This window comes from Tasmannia lanceolata, unplaced genomic scaffold (assembly GCF_043159265.1).
Source record: "Tasmannia lanceolata isolate RefF3 unplaced genomic scaffold, GAP_Taslan_0.1 ptg000037l, whole genome shotgun sequence".
Lineage (NCBI taxonomy): Eukaryota > Viridiplantae > Streptophyta > Magnoliopsida > Canellales > Winteraceae > Tasmannia > Tasmannia lanceolata.
In genome coordinates this window covers 59,054,706-59,072,063 of record NW_027518714.1, presented here as the reverse complement: position 1 = coordinate 59,072,063, position 17,358 = coordinate 59,054,706, and the positions used below count along the sequence as shown (strand labels likewise).

General features: G+C 38.5%; 2 protein-coding genes, 4 non-coding genes and 1 pseudogene across 7 annotated transcripts; 2 read left to right on the top strand and 5 right to left on the bottom strand.

Moving 5' to 3' along the window:
- LOC143862261 (F-box/kelch-repeat protein At3g27150 pseudogene) lies at positions 1 to 2,474 on the top strand (annotated as a pseudogene). The gene is made up of 2 exons (XR_013240238.1): positions 1 to 245; positions 872 to 2,474. The product of XR_013240238.1 is annotated as an F-box/kelch-repeat protein At3g27150 pseudogene (transcript).
- A 2,452-nt stretch (positions 2,475 to 4,926) lies between these two features.
- On the bottom strand, positions 4,927 to 10,365 carry LOC143861808 (large ribosomal subunit protein uL22y). Its single transcript, XM_077372744.1, has 6 exons — positions 10,215 to 10,365; positions 9,615 to 9,655; positions 5,674 to 5,904; positions 5,478 to 5,580; positions 5,284 to 5,351; positions 4,927 to 5,163 (listed from the first exon to the last, which is right to left on the bottom strand). Exons 1-6 carry the CDS (start codon positions 10,252 to 10,254, stop codon positions 5,095 to 5,097), a joined length of 552 nt encoding a protein of 183 aa, XP_077228859.1. The 5' UTR covers positions 10,255 to 10,365; the 3' UTR covers positions 4,927 to 5,094.
- Positions 6,976 to 7,107, bottom strand: LOC143862790 (small nucleolar RNA snoR74). The gene has a single exon (XR_013240498.1). It is a non-coding gene; the product is annotated as a small nucleolar RNA snoR74 (small nucleolar RNA).
- On the bottom strand, positions 7,517 to 7,646 carry LOC143862787 (small nucleolar RNA snoR74). Its single transcript, XR_013240496.1, has one exon. It is a non-coding gene; the product is annotated as a small nucleolar RNA snoR74 (small nucleolar RNA).
- On the bottom strand, positions 8,388 to 8,515 carry LOC143862791 (small nucleolar RNA snoR74). Its single transcript, XR_013240499.1, has one exon. It is a non-coding gene; the product is annotated as a small nucleolar RNA snoR74 (small nucleolar RNA).
- LOC143862788 (small nucleolar RNA snoR74) lies at positions 8,878 to 9,008 on the bottom strand. Its single transcript, XR_013240497.1, has one exon. It is a non-coding gene; the product is annotated as a small nucleolar RNA snoR74 (small nucleolar RNA).
- A 3,938-nt stretch (positions 10,366 to 14,303) lies between the features above and the next one.
- Positions 14,304 to 16,939, top strand: LOC143860775 (SWI/SNF complex component SNF12 homolog). Its single transcript, XM_077371590.1, has 2 exons — positions 14,304 to 16,508; positions 16,642 to 16,939. Exons 1-2 carry the CDS (start codon positions 14,962 to 14,964, stop codon positions 16,712 to 16,714), a joined length of 1,620 nt encoding a protein of 539 aa, XP_077227705.1. The 5' UTR covers positions 14,304 to 14,961; the 3' UTR covers positions 16,715 to 16,939.
- The last annotated feature ends 419 nt before the right edge of the window (positions 16,940 to 17,358 follow it).

Here is a 17,358-nt window from a genome sequence, read left to right as displayed (position 1 = left end):
AATAGAAAAGCAGAGAGAGAGAGAGAGTCATGTTGTCTCTCATAATATCTCTGTATTTTAATCCCCAAATGGCAACTAATTTAAGCATAAAACCTCCTTCTCCCTCTTCAGTAATCCCCACTACCAGAATCCTCATGTTCTTTTCTTCATCCTTATCTCATTTATTTCCAAATCTAGGGTTTCCATCAAACCCTAACCCTAGAAACATTCATACACTCATTCAACCCTCCTCCATTGTTTATCTGGTATGCTTTCTATCTCCCTCCTTTAATTCCCCTTATCTGGTACCCTTTCCCTCTATCAATTGATTCTTCATTGTAAAAAAAATGGCTTTTTTTCTTCTTTTTTTCAATCCCTTGGTTCTAGGGTTTCAAGTTAGGGTTTTGTGGAGTTAGTATTTCGTTCTATTGTTTCTGTTGATTTAATTGATCTCCTTGTGACTTGAAAGATTTGATTTTTTTTCCCCTCTTCTAGGGTTTTTCCCCATTTTCTGTCGATCTGGGATTTCAAGTTAGGGTATTGTGGAGATAGTCTATTTCCGTTTTTTTTTTTGTTAAATTGATCGATCTCCTTGTGACTTCAAAGATTTGATTGTTTTTTCTTTTCTTGGGTTTTTTTCCTTTTTCTTTGGGATTTCAAGTTAGGGTTTTGTGGAGTTAGTCTCTTTCTTTTGTTTCTGTTGAATTGATTGATCTCATTGTGACTTGAAAGATTTGATTTTTTTCTCTTTTGGGGTTTTTGCCTTTTTCTTTCTCTTGGTTCTGAGATTTCAAGATAGGGCTTTGTGAAATTTTTCTCTTTCTCTTGTTTCTGTTGAATTGATTGATCTCCTTTTGAATTGAAAGATTTGATGTTGTTTTTTCTTTTTTAGGGTTAGGAAAAAAATTCAATGTCGGAAGAGGCGGGGAGAGAGGATTTTCTTTGGCGTGATTATAATCTGACAAGTAAGAAGAATAGCAGTAGTCATGGTCTGAAGAAGAAAATTGGGGTTTCTGGGGATTTGGGGGTATTTGATGAGGGGTTGGATGAGCATGAAAATGTGGGTTCTTTGGATTTTGAACCTCAGGATGCAGAATACTCTTATATTCCGTCGCTCAACGACGAGCTCGCGCTTCTGATCTTAGCTAGGGTTCCAAGATCAGATTACACGAAGCTTTACACCATGAACAAGCGGTATTTAGCTCTGTTGAGGGGTGGAGAGCTGTTTAAGATTAGGAAAGAGATTGAAATTAAAGAACCAACAGTTTTCATGTTGCCGAGCGGGGAGCCTCATTGGTGGTCGCTGGACCCACGGCATAGATCTTGTAGGAAGCTCCCTGTTTTGCCTTCAGATTCTTGCTTTACGTGTGGAGACAAGGAGACCCTTTGCGCAGGTACCCATTTGCTCGTTTTGGGGAAAGAGATTGAGGGATTGGTTATTTGGAGGTATGAGTTGGCCATGAATAGATGGTTCAAAGGTCCTTCAATGATCAGACCACGATGTTTGTTCGCGTCTGCTAATTGTGGTAACATTGCTTGTGTAGCCGGCGGGGCAGTTGGCGTGATTGGATCTGATACTGAGATCTTAAATTCAGCTGAGAAATTTGACCCTGTTACTAAATTATGGCACCCACTTCCAAGGATGATCTGCCGGAGGAAGCTTTGTTCCGGGTGTTTCATGGATAATAAGTTCTATGTGATTGGGGGGCAAAACAAAGAAGGCAATCTCACATGTGGTGAATTTTATGATGCAGAGAGGAACACATGGGAGTTGATTCCGAATATGATAAACGATGCTCCGAATTTATCATCTCCTTCACCCCCACTTGTTGCTGTTGTGAACAATGAGCTTTATTCGCTAGATGCTTTGTCTAACCAATTGAAAGTATATTTGAAGGGCAGTAATTCATGGAAGGAGTTGGGAAATGTTCCTGTAAGAGCTGATAAAAATAGAGGATGGGGTGTGGCATTCAAGTCGTTGGGTGATGAGCTGCTAGTTATTGGTGGTGTGAGGAATACTTTTGATGGTCATGGAATGACCATTTGTACTTGCCGGCCTGATCGTGATGCAAATGATTTGGAGTGGCGGTTTCTTGATGGTAACCATATGAGTCCCTTTGTTTTCAATTGTTCTGTAATGTTAGTTTGAAATCTAACCAGGAAGGATCTCTGTGGAGGTCTTGGCGAAGGATTATGGAAATATGGATAAGTGTCGAAGGTGCGGAATATTAGATTAAAAATGAGCACATTGTTTTGTGAACAACTATCTTGAATGACAAGAAGGTTGGAATCTCTCTATCTTGAGAAGGGATTATGTTGCTTTGTTTCTTTGTATATTTATAATTTCCAGTGGGGTTTCTTAGTAGCATTGTAGTGTTGTTATGTCATCAATTGGCAGTATGTTACTGACCTTTTATCCTCCTGATTGAAAAATCTGATTCTTATAATGGAATCTCTATCAGCAGCAAACAACGGTTGCTTTGTTGCTATTCATATTTCGCACGTCTGCATTTTAATCTGATTGTAAGTGCCTTTTTCTTAACATAATTTGGATTGCATGAAGTAGTGATAACAGAGTGCTCGATGGCGTGGTTGCAGTTCAGTAGTTACTCTTTTGCAATGAAGGTTTAAGAACTTGGAACTTGACTAAATCTTGAGGAGTGCCCTCGTTCGCGCCTGACCATGTTTGAGTACTCCAAATCATTTGATTATTGAGTTTGTACAATCCTCTGAGATTTCTACAGCAGTGCAGTTCTGAAATTTTATCTTTCTGCTTAAAAACATGGTTCCTTAATACCAAAACTTTATCAACAGGTAACATTTTTAACTGTCTAAATCTCTTACTTCCACATTTTCATCTGATCGTTTAGGTGCATCTATTGGTTTATATAATTAAGTACATGCAGATATAGCCATCTAGCTATCCCATTATGCCAGTTCCACTTGGGGCAACATGGGTCGTGCTATAGCATAATTTCTATTTTAGATTCAATGAAAAATATTCAATGAAAGGTTGAATCGGAGACAGTTGGTGCATGGCTGTCGTCGGCACGAGCTGTAAGGTATTGGGTTAAGTCCCGCAAGGAGCGCAACCCTCGTGTTTAGTTGCCATGGTGATAACACAATCCTAAGAGACACTGATTGTAAGGGTTCTCAAGTGATTCTTAACTGGTTGAGTATTTGACCAAATTCATTTGAGTTTCAATATGTCGAACAGTTTCAGGTTTTAAATATGGTATGCGAAATCTTTCGTTTTAAGAGAAAAGTCACCCCCTTGCAACGACCTGAGCCTTCGCCAGATTGTCTTGTTGCATTTTCCGAGGACAAATTTGGATTTTACACTAGCTTTCTAGCCAGTTGTCATACAGAAGAAAACCAGCAACTCAAATTTTCTCACGGAAATTCTTCTTTTCAAGTGGAATCATTCAAGAATTCTAGTTTTTAATAGGTAAGGAACTGCTTAACGAACAGTCGCTTGAACAATTGACCTTTGTCTGGTTCAAAGAGTGAATCGATTGGTTTTCTAACCAATCGTCCTAAACCACCATTTTTCAAAAACTATAGTCAAATACAAAGTTTTGATAAATTTTTCCCACAAAACGATTCCTATCACCTAAATCATTAACAAGAAAAAAAGAGAAAAAGAAGGAGACGGAGAATTTTTAGAGCATATCTGCAATGAGTGGGTTTTGATTCACTCCTTTCCTATTTATCCCATATGAAAACCACATTTCTTTTTTACTATTGCTACTGTATTATTGTTGCTACAATTCATTATTACTATTGTTGGAGTGCAGCTTTCTTGCTGAAAGGTTTTCAATCTCCACTTTGTTGGGAGGGAACTGTGTATGTGAATGTTCCATTTTCTTAAACAAGGTTATGGTTAACATTTAAACCAAAAAAAAAAAAAAAAAAAACCAAACAGGGTAATAGTTTGCAAAAATTTCAACTGCAATGCAGAGCACCACCTTGTCATAAAAAACCAAAGGTGGTGTTTGTTTTTTGTTTTTTTGAAAGTTAACTTTTATTAATAACAAAACAGTACAAGCAGGCAGGGACAAGATGTCCCCGGAAAAGAAAAAATTGCAATGTTTTCACAGGAGGCCTTCAATACCCGACTCGATTTGAATTATGAATTGAGTATAGGGTAGATGTGCCCCATCTTTGGCCAGGACATCCGCTACAGTGTTTGCCGTTCTCCGACGGTGTTGCAGTAATGGATGAACCTCCCACACTAAATCCCGAATTTCATCGAGTATTTGGTAGAGCTGCCAAACCAAAGGTGGTGTTTGGCTGCGCAATAAATCGCTCTTGAAAAGTTGGGATAGTTTAGGCTTCAGATCTTCTGATTCACCAACAGGCTTTGATAGGATCCTAGGCTTCAAGAAGCCCGAAGACCAGAGGAAGTCAGTATTCGAAGTTAGAAGCCCAAGCTTTCTCGAAAAAGTTCCGACTGTCTACCGGACGTTTTTGGGCAAGGCCCTAAAAGTCATCCCTATTGTAGAGGCATTTGCAATTCCTTCCTGTTAAATTAGGACAACTTGGCTATTTTTGTGACTTCCAGAGTCAATGAGTTTCACATAGCTTTACTTGTGAATGCCCTATTTGGATCTATTGACCCTCGATTAGCTTAATGCAGGAAAAAAAAAAGAGCAAACCCGGCAAATAAGCTATATTGCTGTCGAGGTCGAAAGCTTCGATCATTTATCACTTAAAGGAGTAAGTGGCTTTATTTCTTAGCATTTCCCATTATCTTTAAGCAAATAGAACTACTTTTATGATGCTTTGAGCCAGTATGGGGAAATTGGAAGGCACGAATGAGAGATCAACTCCAATGCATGTCCGAAGAGTGTTACCAAACTCTAGATAAAACGGAAATTGCATTTTTTTTTAAAAACTTAAATTCTAGCCTCTAATACACCAAAAATCAAATCCTAAGGAGAAAAATAATCCAAATTCAGATCCCAAAATTATCAAAACCTTATGATGTTGGTCATCCCTGTTATGCAATGAAAAATCTCCAAATGATGGCGCATTTAAGTAACACAAAACATGGTTTCATGAGAAGTAAATTAGGAAATGAGAACAAAACCAACAGACGCATAAATCCGCGCTCTAAGAGGAAGTGCCGCTGCGTAGAGCTTGAGCTTTCTTGGGTTTCCTCTGAGCCAACTGAGTCTCAGGCTGCAATCATCAACACACAAATTGGTTATTTCCTTTGTAGATTAACTTATAGTTTGTAGATTAATTTATAGATCTAACAAGAAATTTAAAAAATTCTGACATATCAAAGGACTCTCTTACCTCTTTCTTCACGGGTGCTTCCTTTTCGGACAAAACCAGCTCAATATGACAGGGAGATGACATGTAAGCTAGCATGGTGAATACAAGATCGGTGTTAGAAGAGCAAATTCACAAGCTAAGAAGCTCATTTGAATATTGTCACGAGCTAAATTCAATGGGAAAAAGTTTAAAAGATACAGATATAACCGACTTACGGTTGATTCTTCCATGGGCACGGTATGTTCGGCGCCTCTGCTTTTGAGCTTGATTCACCTGAATGTGAGATACATAGAGAGTATCAACATCCAAACCCTTGACCTGCAAAATAAGATTTATGATGAAGGAAGGTAGTAAACATAGATTATGCTGCATAATAGTAACAAGAAAACATTATGCCAGAATGAAACATACATCTGCGTTGCTCTCAGCATTCTTCAACAAGTCCAGAATGAACTTGGCAGACTTCATGGGCCATCTTCCTTGACCATTTGAGTGTCGGTTCTTTGCTTGGGCAGTGCGGCCAACACCCCTACAAAATCGGCGGAAGGGGATGGCTTGTTTATGAGCTATAACATCTTCGAGATACCTTTTAGCCTTGGTTAAAGGCAGCTTACGGATTGCGAATGCTGTCTCCCTGGTATTCTGAGAAAAGAAGCACAGGACAGAAAGGGTTGGCAACGACATGAATTACAGCAATATTATTAACTCAAATCAGTATGAAGGAATAAAAACTAAAACCATAGAAATAGAAAACCCTGATTTTGTTGATAGTGAACTGTCCCAAGAAACCAATGAAAAATTCCAAAAGACACAAGGATCAAAATGAAACACTGCTAATAGTATTACATGCTGATTCAAAAATGACAGCAAGGAAAAATTTACTTGTTGCATGGTACACAAAATATCCACATTATTGGGGCTGTTCAATATGGGGATACCAGGCCGGGGTCTATTTTACCCTTGAATAGACTTGCTATACATGTTTTATTCATTCACATCACAACCTTTGCTCTTGGATAAAATATTACCAGAACAAAATAGGTAAACGACAAAAGATAATTTCAAGATAATCTGACACCGACGAGGATAGGAAATCCCAGGTACTGATACTGAAACCATTATATGAGCAAATGTTGGCCATGCTACAAAATAATAATATCAATTTGACCTAACCATTGCAGCAAAAACGATGTGGTTCCTAACTCCTATTTCTTCAGCTAAAATAGTATAGAAGAGCAACTGTACCAAGTATTTCAATATAATTAGACCCTCAAATGTGCTCGTGATAATTATTTTCTATAATAACTTGATTCAAGGTGTTAAACTAGAAGTGCAACATGATAGGGTAAGGCAAATGTGAATTTTGGTATATAAAACAAAACTTCAGCGGAGAGGAGATTCAAAAGCAGCACCTCAGTTGAAGTTTTTGATGATAACAGAGATACGTATGTACTGGCACTGACTAATACACATAGTAAGCTGTCGGGGGAAAGGGAAAGGGAAAAGGAAGTGAAATGTTGAATTTTCCCAATTCACATACGGTGCACTAATAATTGAAGAATACAGAATGATTCAACATAACCTTCAACAAGGACAGGCTTAGAAGTATGATGTCTCAAATAACATATGAAACTGAAAGAGGTCCAGGAATAAGATACAAATGGCATATGGAACACTGGCATAATATCTACCCTGTTTACGAGGTCAAGTTCATAATGTACCATCATTTACTGAACCTTTTGTCATTAACAAAAGTTTACGAAGGTTCACCCAATAACAATGGACTCAATTTCCCTGAACTTTACGAGAGAACCATTGATATATGCAACAGGACCCTGCTTCTTCTTTTTTCCTTCAGGTTTCATAACGCAGCTGCTTATGTTATCAAAGGGTCTGCCAAAGCAACATAGTTACAGGAGCAAATGGTTTTGATGATGGATCATTGGTTGAAACACTAGCCCCTAGCAAACCCAGTTTTAGGATGATGGATCATCGGTTGAAACAGTAGCCCCTACCAAACCCTATGGAGTTTCACACTAATCCCGTGACAGCAATTTCCCAGAGGCTCAAGAAAGATCTCTCATAGGAAAACGGTTCCCGTTTTCACACTCCACCGCAAAGTGAGAGAATACACAGAGTAATACAAGCAAATAATACCCCAAGAATAATATACATATATATATATATATATATATATATATATGGCATAAAACAAAAAAAGCATAATATCTATCTAATTCTGAGGTCAAGTTCAAAATGTGCCATCATTTACTGAACCTTTTGTCATTAACTGCGTTTACAGAGGTTCACCCAATAACGATGGTCTCAATTTCCCTGAAGTTTACGAGAGACCCATTCATATAGAAATAGGACCCTGCTTTTTTTCTTCAGGTGTAATAAAACTGTTTTTGTTATCAAGGGGACGGTCATAAGCAGCATAGCTACTGTGGATAGGAGAGCCAATGGTTCTTCTAAGATGTTGCATCATTTGTTAAAAATAGAAGGCCTAGCACAAGGGCTTAAGAGCAATGTTACCGGGATCGCCCTACCACCCTCCGACCCGCGATCGCCGACCCGAAAAGTGGGTCGTTTGTGACCCGGATCGCCAAAAATGGCGACCCACGAGAAAGGGAGAGATACATAGAGAGGGAACACTTCGGTGAATTAGGAAAAGAGAGCTGCACAATAGTTTATTAGTCTATTCATGTTTTTATATTTTTATTTCAAAATTGGGTAGTTTTTTTTTGAAATGGTTTAGAATTGGGTAGTTATTTTCTCTTTGCTTTTTCTTTTAAGATTGAGAATGCAATATATGTTGGTGCTTATTTTAGTGATATTTGAAAATCTTCAAATTTTATAGTGTGGAACGAACCGCGTACCGGGTACTGGGCTACCAGCGTACCCCGTTCCCGTACCGCGTACCGGAATGAACCGCGTTCCAGGTAACCTTGCTTAAGAGAGATTTGCTGCCCAGATAAACTGGCCCTGCTTTTACACTACAAGGCACACTGAGAACACTGCACAGAATAATACAGTAAAAAGAGTCCAATAATAAAATACAACTGATATTTGAAATAACAACACCAAATATACATAACACACATACAACACAAATATATATATACACACAAACCATCATTTTCTGAACCTTTTGGCATTAACTAGTTTACAATGGTTCACCAAATAACAATGGACTCATTCACTGAAAATTATGAGAGAGCCATTGAGATTGATAACAGGACCCTGCTTTTTATATGGTGGCTGCCCGTGAAGTCCCATGTTGGATCAAATATCAATGTTGGTAATCAAAGGCACTGTAAAAGCACCATAGATATAGAAAGACCAAATGGCTTTAGGATGATCATCATTGATTGAAACACTAGCCCCTAGCAAACCCTATATAGGTTCCCACAATCACTACATGTTAACATAATAAGATAGAAATCACATAATCACACATCATTTAGGCTCATAGGAAACAGCCCCTGCTTTCATACTCCAAGGTGAAGTAACAGCACTAGAGAGAGCAATACAATTAAATAATATCCAATAATAAGATAGAAATGACATCAGCAACAGTGGCATAATATCATTCTAATTAGGAGGATAAGTTCATAATGTGTCATCATTTACTGAACCTTTTGTCATTAACAACATTTACAGAGGTTCACCCAATAACAATGGACTCACTTTCCCTGAAGTTTACGAGAGACCTATTCGTATAGACAATAGGACCCTGCTTTTTTCTTCAGGTGTAGCACTACAACTGCTTATGTTATCAAAGGAATGGTCATAAGAACCATTGCCACTGAGGAAATCCAATGGTTCTACGATGTTGCATTATTTGTTAAAACAGTAGCCCAAGCACAACCAATAGATGTTCTCCCAACAATGATGATGAGACAGCAATTTCCAAGAGGCTCAAGAGAAATTTGCTCAGATAAACAGGTCATACTTGTAAGCTACAAGATGCAATGGGAGCACTACAAAAAGATCACAAGGTAGAAAATGCTACTCAACATAAAAATGGATGTCTTTAACTTGGTATGAGTTACTACAGATGACTTCCTATCATTAAAAAAAAAAAATCACAAAAAATGATAGCGCAGACCAGAATTTTGATTTTTTCACAACATAACTGGTTCAGAGAAATATCTCACAATTGACCTTGGTAACATAAACACCATAGTATTTATTGGACTTAAAACATGCCAAATATCATTTAGATACCAATAACTAAATGCAAGTTCATTCCAAAAGTTACGAGCCTAAACCATCAGAAGTGTAAGATACCAACTGGCTTCATCAGAAAAAAATTCTACAAAATGCTCAACAGAAAAATCCCAATATACCTTAAAATGGACCCTCAGATCCGAGCCCCTTGACTTGCAGGCTGAAAAATAAGCAGAACAGAACACATAATCAGAGAACAAATACCCATGGAAACAGAATCATCAACTTCAAAGAGTACATTCTTCCAACACAACTTAAAAGGAAATCTACAACAACCTAAGTCAATATCCAAGAGTAAAATTTTTAACTAACCAAATTTTCGTGTCTAGAAAATACAAAACCAAGACCAACAGTAACCGCAAAGAGCTGAAGAAATCATAGACATTCTTGCGAGGAAACATACAGAAAACCAAATCTAAAAATAAATATATGAAGAAAACCTAGAGATTTCATGAGCAGATCAGAGTAAATCAACTATAACTGGAAAAGAGATGAAAAAACCCTAGATTTCCGAGTACAAACAAAAAAGAGACCAAATGAAACGGTAAAAAAGATAAATAAAACCCTACATTTCACGCGCAGATAGAAGAGACCAAATTTTACCTCAAAAGAGACGAAGAAACCCTAGATTTCATGTGGAGAGAACTAAAGAACTAAAGAGTGTTGATAAAATGCAAAGAGAAAAACATCAATGAAGAGAGAAAGGTGAAACATCTTACATTTAGTAGGGTTTTCAGGCTCCCTCGAATACTTCACCATGGCGGCTAAGCAGAAACCCTAATCTCTCTTACCTGAGGCGAGCAGAGACGAATCGAGGGAAAGATCGATATTTATAGCCGATCGAGGGAAAGACCGAAAACCCTAATTTGGTCCCTTATAAAAGTTTTACCAAATAAATAAAAAACGTTAGTAGAATTACCAAGTAAGGTAACTGAGATTTTGAAAGTATTACTCGAGATTGTATATGGTGTAAGCCCTTATAGTCCCGTATTTTTCAAAAAGTACTGCACACTATAGAATGATCCAAGCCGTCCAGGGATGGGCCACAACTTAAATAGGTTGTGGCCAAAAATTAGTTTCAATAGGATGATCCCAACCTAGCCTAGCGACATCCATCCCTTGTCTCCGACTGGTTTGTCTCTGAAAATTGTTCTAAATAGTGGTATACTCAGGCTAGCGACGAGGACAACCGAACCAACATATTAATAAGTTGTTAAGGTCTCGGTTCCGTCTATATAGATCGGAGGGTTACGATCATCCCATGTAAATGATTTTTTGGGTCCAACATATTTAAATTGTGGCCCATCACATGGACGGTTTGGATCATCCTATAGTGCGGTCCTCGGAGCGAAAACCCTAATGCGGTCCCTTTTACCAAATAAATCTATAAGGTTAGTAAAATAACCACATAGCCTAGGTTCAATTTTATTAGCATTACCAAATTAGCCGTACACGTTTGTATAAGAACTATGATCAGAAAGCAAGGGTAATTTCGTCATAAAATAAAAATGGTAAATTCGTCCGCAATGCCGAGGGCTTTTTCGTGACTTCCCTTTAAGAAAAAAAAAAGTTGGAAAAATTATTAAAAAAATGTAAAGTTTTACATTTTTTGTGAATCAAGGGTAGCGTTTTCAGAATCATCAAAAAAGGGCTATCAGGTACAGTATGTTTGGGGAAATCTCAAGAATACCCTTTTATGTGAAAAAGGGTTTTTTAACCCATCTCTTTTTACTCCTCTCTCTCCCACCGTTCTCTCTCGTTCTCTCCCCTTTGCCTGGAAGTGCGATTTCTCGTCGGGACGAATTTTTTTTGTCGGAATCCGTCGATTGCGGTCAGAATCCGTCACCTTGTTGTCGGAATTTGCTTTGCAAATCTGTGAAGGTATTTTTTAAAACAGGATTTCGTATTTACGAGGGTTTATTCATAATAAACTTATCGAAACAGTGTTACAAAATGCAAAGAAAATGGATTTTGAGCTTAAACTTGAATTTAGTTGTTTTCCTCATTTTCCAAGATAAATCCATTTTCTTTGCATTTTTTGATTCTAAAACATCAAAATCAAGCTTCAATTTATGGTTGCTTGCATGACACTACGATCAGAACGTATATCCCTATTATCCTTGGAATTATTATTCAATTTGAAGATAAAAATCCTTGGAATTATCCCTAGTCTACCGGCTTCCGTCATAAGTCCGAACAAAACTTCGGACTTCCGAATGGAAGCCAATATACGTACCAAATTACTGGTTCCATTCGGAAGTTCGAAGGTAAACCTTCGAACAGAAGGCAGTAGATTTGGTTCCTTAATGGTGATGTGGTCCTCTAGTGGTTCTAGGGTATAAGATGTGGTTCCCTAGTGGTTTCGGGGTTTTAAGATGCGGTTCCCTAGTGGTTCCAGGGGTATAAGATGTGCTTTCCTAGTGGTTTAGGGGTATAAAATGTGGTTCCCTAGTAGTTCCGGGGTATAAAATGTGGTTCCCAAGTGATTCCGGGGGTATAAGATGTGGTTCCCTAGTGGTTCCGAGGTATAAGATGTGGTTCCCTAGTGGTTCTGTGGTATAAAATGCGGTTCCCTAGTGGTTCTGGGGTAAAAGATGTAGTGGTTTCGGGGTATAAGATGTAGCGGTTCCGAGGTATAAGATGTGGTTCCCTAGTGGTTTCGGGGTATAAGATGTGGTTCCCTAGTGTTGGTACCCATCAATGTGTACCTCAGAACCACTATATTATGTTTCCAATAGGTTTAAAACACCAAAGATAGAGCCATGATGACTTTTAAAACTACTAAAATACTATTATAATGTACCAAACACAAGTTTGACTCTTGAAACCACAATTTAGAGTGTTGAAACTACTGTGTAACCTCTCGAACTACTAAATTGTGGTTCCGAAGCCTACGTAATGGTTCCAATATGTTCCAAACACCAATGAGACAGTCATTATCTCTTCAGAAACCAATAAAGTAGTATTATAATGTACCAACCACTTGGGAACCATAATTTACAGTCTTGGAACCACTATTTAACCACTAAATAGTGGTTCTGAGGCCTACTTAATTGTTCCAATAGGTTTAAACACCAATGATAGAGCCATGATGACTTTTAAAATCACTAAAATACTATTACAATACCAAACACAAGTTGGACTCTTGGAACCACAATTTAGAGTGTTGGAACCACTATGTAACCTCTTGGAACCACTAAATTGTGGTTCCGAGGCCTACGTAATGGTTCCAATATGTTATGACTTGTGAGTGCCTAAATAGATTCACCAAATAGGTTGGATAATGGGTTTAAAACCATTTAATCATTTACAACTTTGGAACCATTGAACCTTTCAACTATGGGACCATTGAGAGAGAGAGAGAGATAGAGAGAGAGAGAGAGATGAGCATAGCCAAACAAATACACCAACATAGAGAGGATGAGAAATAAACAAAAAAATAACATGAAAAAAACCTTGGATGGAGTTTCCCACGTTTATGAAGTCTTGAGGAAGAAGAAGGTGGTAGGTAAATAGCAAGCTTTAAAAGCCTTGCATGAAGTTTCCCACGTTTTTGAAGTCTTGAGGAAGAAGAATGTGGTAGGTAAATGGCAACCTTCAAAACCCTTGCATGGAGTTTTCCATGTTAGAAAAGCCTTAAGGAAGAAGAAGGTGGTAGGTGAGAAGGTAAAAAAGTGCATAGGGATAGGTGCAAAAAGGTAGAGGGAAAAAAGAGGTAGGAGGGGTATATTTGTCCTAAAAGCCATCTTCTCTCACATGACAACACAGTTTCTATAAATTTCAAATCACTACCATTTATTCACAATTTAGACAAAACTTTGCATTTTTTTAATATTTTTTTCAATTTTTTTTTACCAAATATAGCTTAACGTAAGTAGGACTGTCAATTCGGCTGAGCTTGGGCAGGCCTGAGGTGCTCAAGCTCAGCCCATGTCTATACAACAGGCTTCGGGCCGAGTTTGGGCCTAACTAAATTATAAAATTTGCTTGCCCAAACTCCACATGGGCTTCGGGCCAAGTTCGGGCTTGCCCATCACCTCTTATTTTCTGCACGAGAAAAGACTAAGCCAAGCACAGAAAAGCTAATTTCATAGAAAGCCATTAAACTTGTTGGCTTTGGCATGTGAGAAAAGCCACATCGATTGATTTTTTGCCAGATTTTGTCTTATTCATTTAATAAATCTGAGGTCGAACTATAGCCTATAGGATATGATAATCCAAACCGTTCATATAGAGTGGGCTGGCAAAATAAAGAAAGAAAAAAAACCTATTTAATGTTGAACTATAGCCTATAGGATATTAATGTTTAATTAACCTATTTAATTAATATCTACTGATTTTTTTTAAGTACATAAAAAATCTTGAAAAATTATATAGTAAATATATTATCGGGCCCGGGCCTATAACGAGCTGGACAACCCTTGATCAAGCTCAGCCCAATTTAGAGTTCGGGCTTCAACTTTTGACCAAGCTTGGTTTGGCTTGTTCTCATTTTAATTATGGATGGGCTTTTAGCGGGCTTCGAGCTTGCTCATCCCGATTGACAGTCCTAACCGTAGGTTCGATTTTAAAAGTATTACCAAATTAGCGTTAAACGTTCGTATTAAGCGCTAAAGCAAGGGTAATTTTGTCATAAAAAACAAACAAGAGTAAATTCAATAATTCATCCACAATGTCGAGGTCTTTTTCGTAACTTCCCATTTATCTTAAAAAGGAATGGGGTTCGATTGGAGGTAGACCAAAAAAAAAAAGGACATTTCTATCTTCGAATCCGTCAAAATTGTAAGGAGATTTTTCTGCATCAAAATTGTAAGTCTCTCTCTCTCTCTCTCTCTCTCTCTCTCTCTCTCTCTCTCATTCGAAATGAGATTCCTTCTATTTTTATGTTATTGAATTCTCAAGCTATAAGCGCTGGAAGTATTTCGTAAGGGTTTGAGTTCTCCGTAGGTTTTCGCACTGACCTAGGGTTTGCAGCAAAATAGGAAGGGCTTTAAATAAAATTGGGGTGTTTATCCTTTGTTAGAGTTGGGATTTCTCAAGAATTGAGGTTTGCTAGATATTAGGGCTCTTTAAAAATAAATAAAAATAAATTGAAATTAGGGTTTTAAAAGGGATTTTCTGAATTGGAGAGGGTGTGGAGTTCTAGTGCATTTGATCCTTTGAACGAATTAGGGTTTTGCAGAGTTTAGATGCGGTAAGATTACGCTCTTCGTGGATTTCACTGAAAGCTAGGGTTTCTTGAAGCTTATAGGTCTAGGGTTTTTTGGTTCTTTCATGAAATTAGGGTTTTGGGGTGGGAGTCTTGCATGGTTTATATGCTGTAAAGATTAGTTTTTTCGTGGATTTTGCTGAGATTAGGGTTTCTGGAAGCTTATAAGTCTAGGGTTTTTCGGTTCTTTCATGAAATTAGGGTTTTGGGGTGGAAGTGCTGTCTTTAGTTTGTAGACATCGCTCTGCTAGATAGCAATGGCAGCAAATAACACTAATCAGTCTAGGAATGTTGGGGGTCCTTCTCCTCTGGGTAACACGGGCATGGTTCCACCATCTATGTCAATGAGCCAGTTATCTCATCTTCACTCTCAATCACAATCTCAGCCACAAGCTACTTCTCACTTTCAAACCCAGTTTCAGTCCCCTCTCCAATCCCAAGCTCAAGCTGCCCAAGCCCAAGCTGTCCAAGCTGCCCAAGCAGCACATGCTCAATTTCAGGCTCAGTTACACCCTCAAATGCAAAACCAAACCCCTGGGCATGGGCACATTGGTGCCTCATCACCATCCCTTTCAACACCCAGCACTGCAAGTGCTAAGCGTGTGCCACAGAAACCCCCAACTCGTCCCTCCATTCCCACTGGTATCAACGCCCCTTCTATGTTCAAAACAACGGAGCTCACCCCCGCCGCACGTAGGAAGAAGCGAAAGCTTCCTGAGAAGCAGATTCCCGACAGGGTAGCGGCACTTCTCCCAGAGTCCGCCTTATACACGCAGTTACTAGAATTTGAGTCTCGGGTAGATGCGGCTCTGGCAAGAAAGAAAATTGACATCCAGGAATCCATCAAGAACCCTCCTTGTATTCAGAGAACACTTCGAATTTATGTCTTCAACACTTTCGCTAACCAGACTCGCACGATCCCCGAAAAGCAGAACTCAGAACCCCCTTCTTGGTGTCTCAAACTAATTGGCAGGATATTAGAAGATGGGGCAGACCCAGATCCTTCTGGTGGGATTCCGAAACCGAATCCTTCATACCCGAAATTCTCTTCTTTCTTCAGGAGGGTTACTATCACACTTGACCCAATTTTGTACCCTGAAAATCCTACAATTATATGGGAGAATGCTCGCTCACCCGCACAACATGAGGGTTTTGAGATTAAAAGAAAAGGTGATAAGGAATTCACTGTGACTATACGTCTTGAAATGAATTATGTTCCTGAGAAATTCAAACTGTCACCTGCTTTGATGGAAATTCTTGGCATTGAGGTAGATACACGCCCAAGAATCATAGCTGCGCTTTGGCACTATGTGAAGGCAAGAAAATTGCAAAACCCAGCTGATCCTTCATTTTTCACTTGTGATGCGCCTCTACGTAAAGTGTTCGGTGAAGAGAAGATGAAATTTGCTATGGTTTCGCAGAAAATCTCGCAGCATCTATTTCCCCCTGTTCCTATACATTTGGAGCATAAGATCAAGCTTTCAGGGAGCAGTCCAGCTGGCAGTGCCTGCTATGATGTACTGGTTGATGTTCCCTTCCCGCCACAGAAAGAAATGTCAATGTTCCTTGCCAATACGGAGAAACTAAAAGAAATTGATGCCTGTGATGAAGCGATTTGTGTTGCTATAAAAAAGATTCATGAGCATCGTAGGAGGCGGGCCTTCTTTCTTGGGTTCAGTCAGTCTCCAGTGGAGTTTATTAATGCGTTGATTGGTTCACAAAGTAGGGACCTGAAACTTGTTGCTGGTGAAGCAAGTCGTAATGCTGAAAAAGAACGTCGTTCAGACTTCTACAACCAACCATGGTAACCTTCTCTATTTTTTTAGCTTCTCTGTATCGTACTGATGATTATATATAAGCTTGGTCCGAGTAATGTTATCAGACCTTTTTGTGGATGCTGTTACTAATGAAGTTTTCTTTTTCCCGGCCTTTAATAGGGTTGAAGATGCTGTCATTCGCTACCTGAACCGCAAGCCTACTACAGGAAATGATGCTCCTGGAAGCACATGAATAGAGGATTGTTGGATTCCTTAGGTTTGGAAGTTATTATTTGCTCTTTCTTCCCAGCACCATATCCATATATAATATTCTTTTTGGGTTTTATGTAATGATATATCTATTTATAGAATCCTGGATGAGGAGGAATGTCGAACAGTGTATGGAAAATCAATTTCTCACTGTCTCAGTTGGGTTCTAATATTTGCTAGGGTTTTATGATCTGACTCAGTCAGCCGACATGCATTATCACAATATATTTTTGCAAATTTTGAAGGTTGAAATGATAAGCATGTCTACCTGTGATGCTTTTATTCATTGCTGCATTGGAGTTCTGGGATGAGGTAAGCATTATTTCTCATGGATCTTGAAAGAATACAGAATGTGGCTGTTGCTCATTTTTCTGATTTTCTTCAATGGAACCGTTATGCTCATCCACTTACTTGAGGCATGCTTGTGCATTGTTTGCTTGTTCTTATCTTTTTTATATTTGGAAGCCAATCGCATGGTCTTATATGATTATATCCTTTGCTTATGCATTTTTTTTCATGGAGTTATGAGTTGTATACTTAAATTAGGCTAAGGTAAAACATTGAATAATTGAAAAAAATGTTGGGAAGAAGATCTAGTACATTAATCTGAATTTCACATGCATGTCA

Coding starts and splice junctions, on each gene's coding strand:
- LOC143860775 (XM_077371590.1), top strand. CDS start 14,962: ATGGCAGCAAATAACACTAATCAGTCTAGGAATGTTGGGGGTCCTTCT. Junction 16,509..16,641: donor GACTTCTACAACCAACCATG/GTAACCTTCTCT, acceptor GGCCTTTAATAG/GGTTGAAGATGCTGTCATTC.
- LOC143861808 (XM_077372744.1), bottom strand. CDS start 10,254: ATGGTGAAGTATTCGAGGGAGCCTGAAAACCCTACTAAAT. Junction 9,656..10,214: donor GCCTGAAAACCCTACTAAAT/GTAAGATGTTTC, acceptor CTTATTTTTCAG/CCTGCAAGTCAAGGGGCTCG. Junction 5,581..5,673: donor ATGCTGAGAGCAACGCAGAT/GTATGTTTCATT, acceptor CTTATTTTGCAG/GTCAAGGGTTTGGATGTTGA.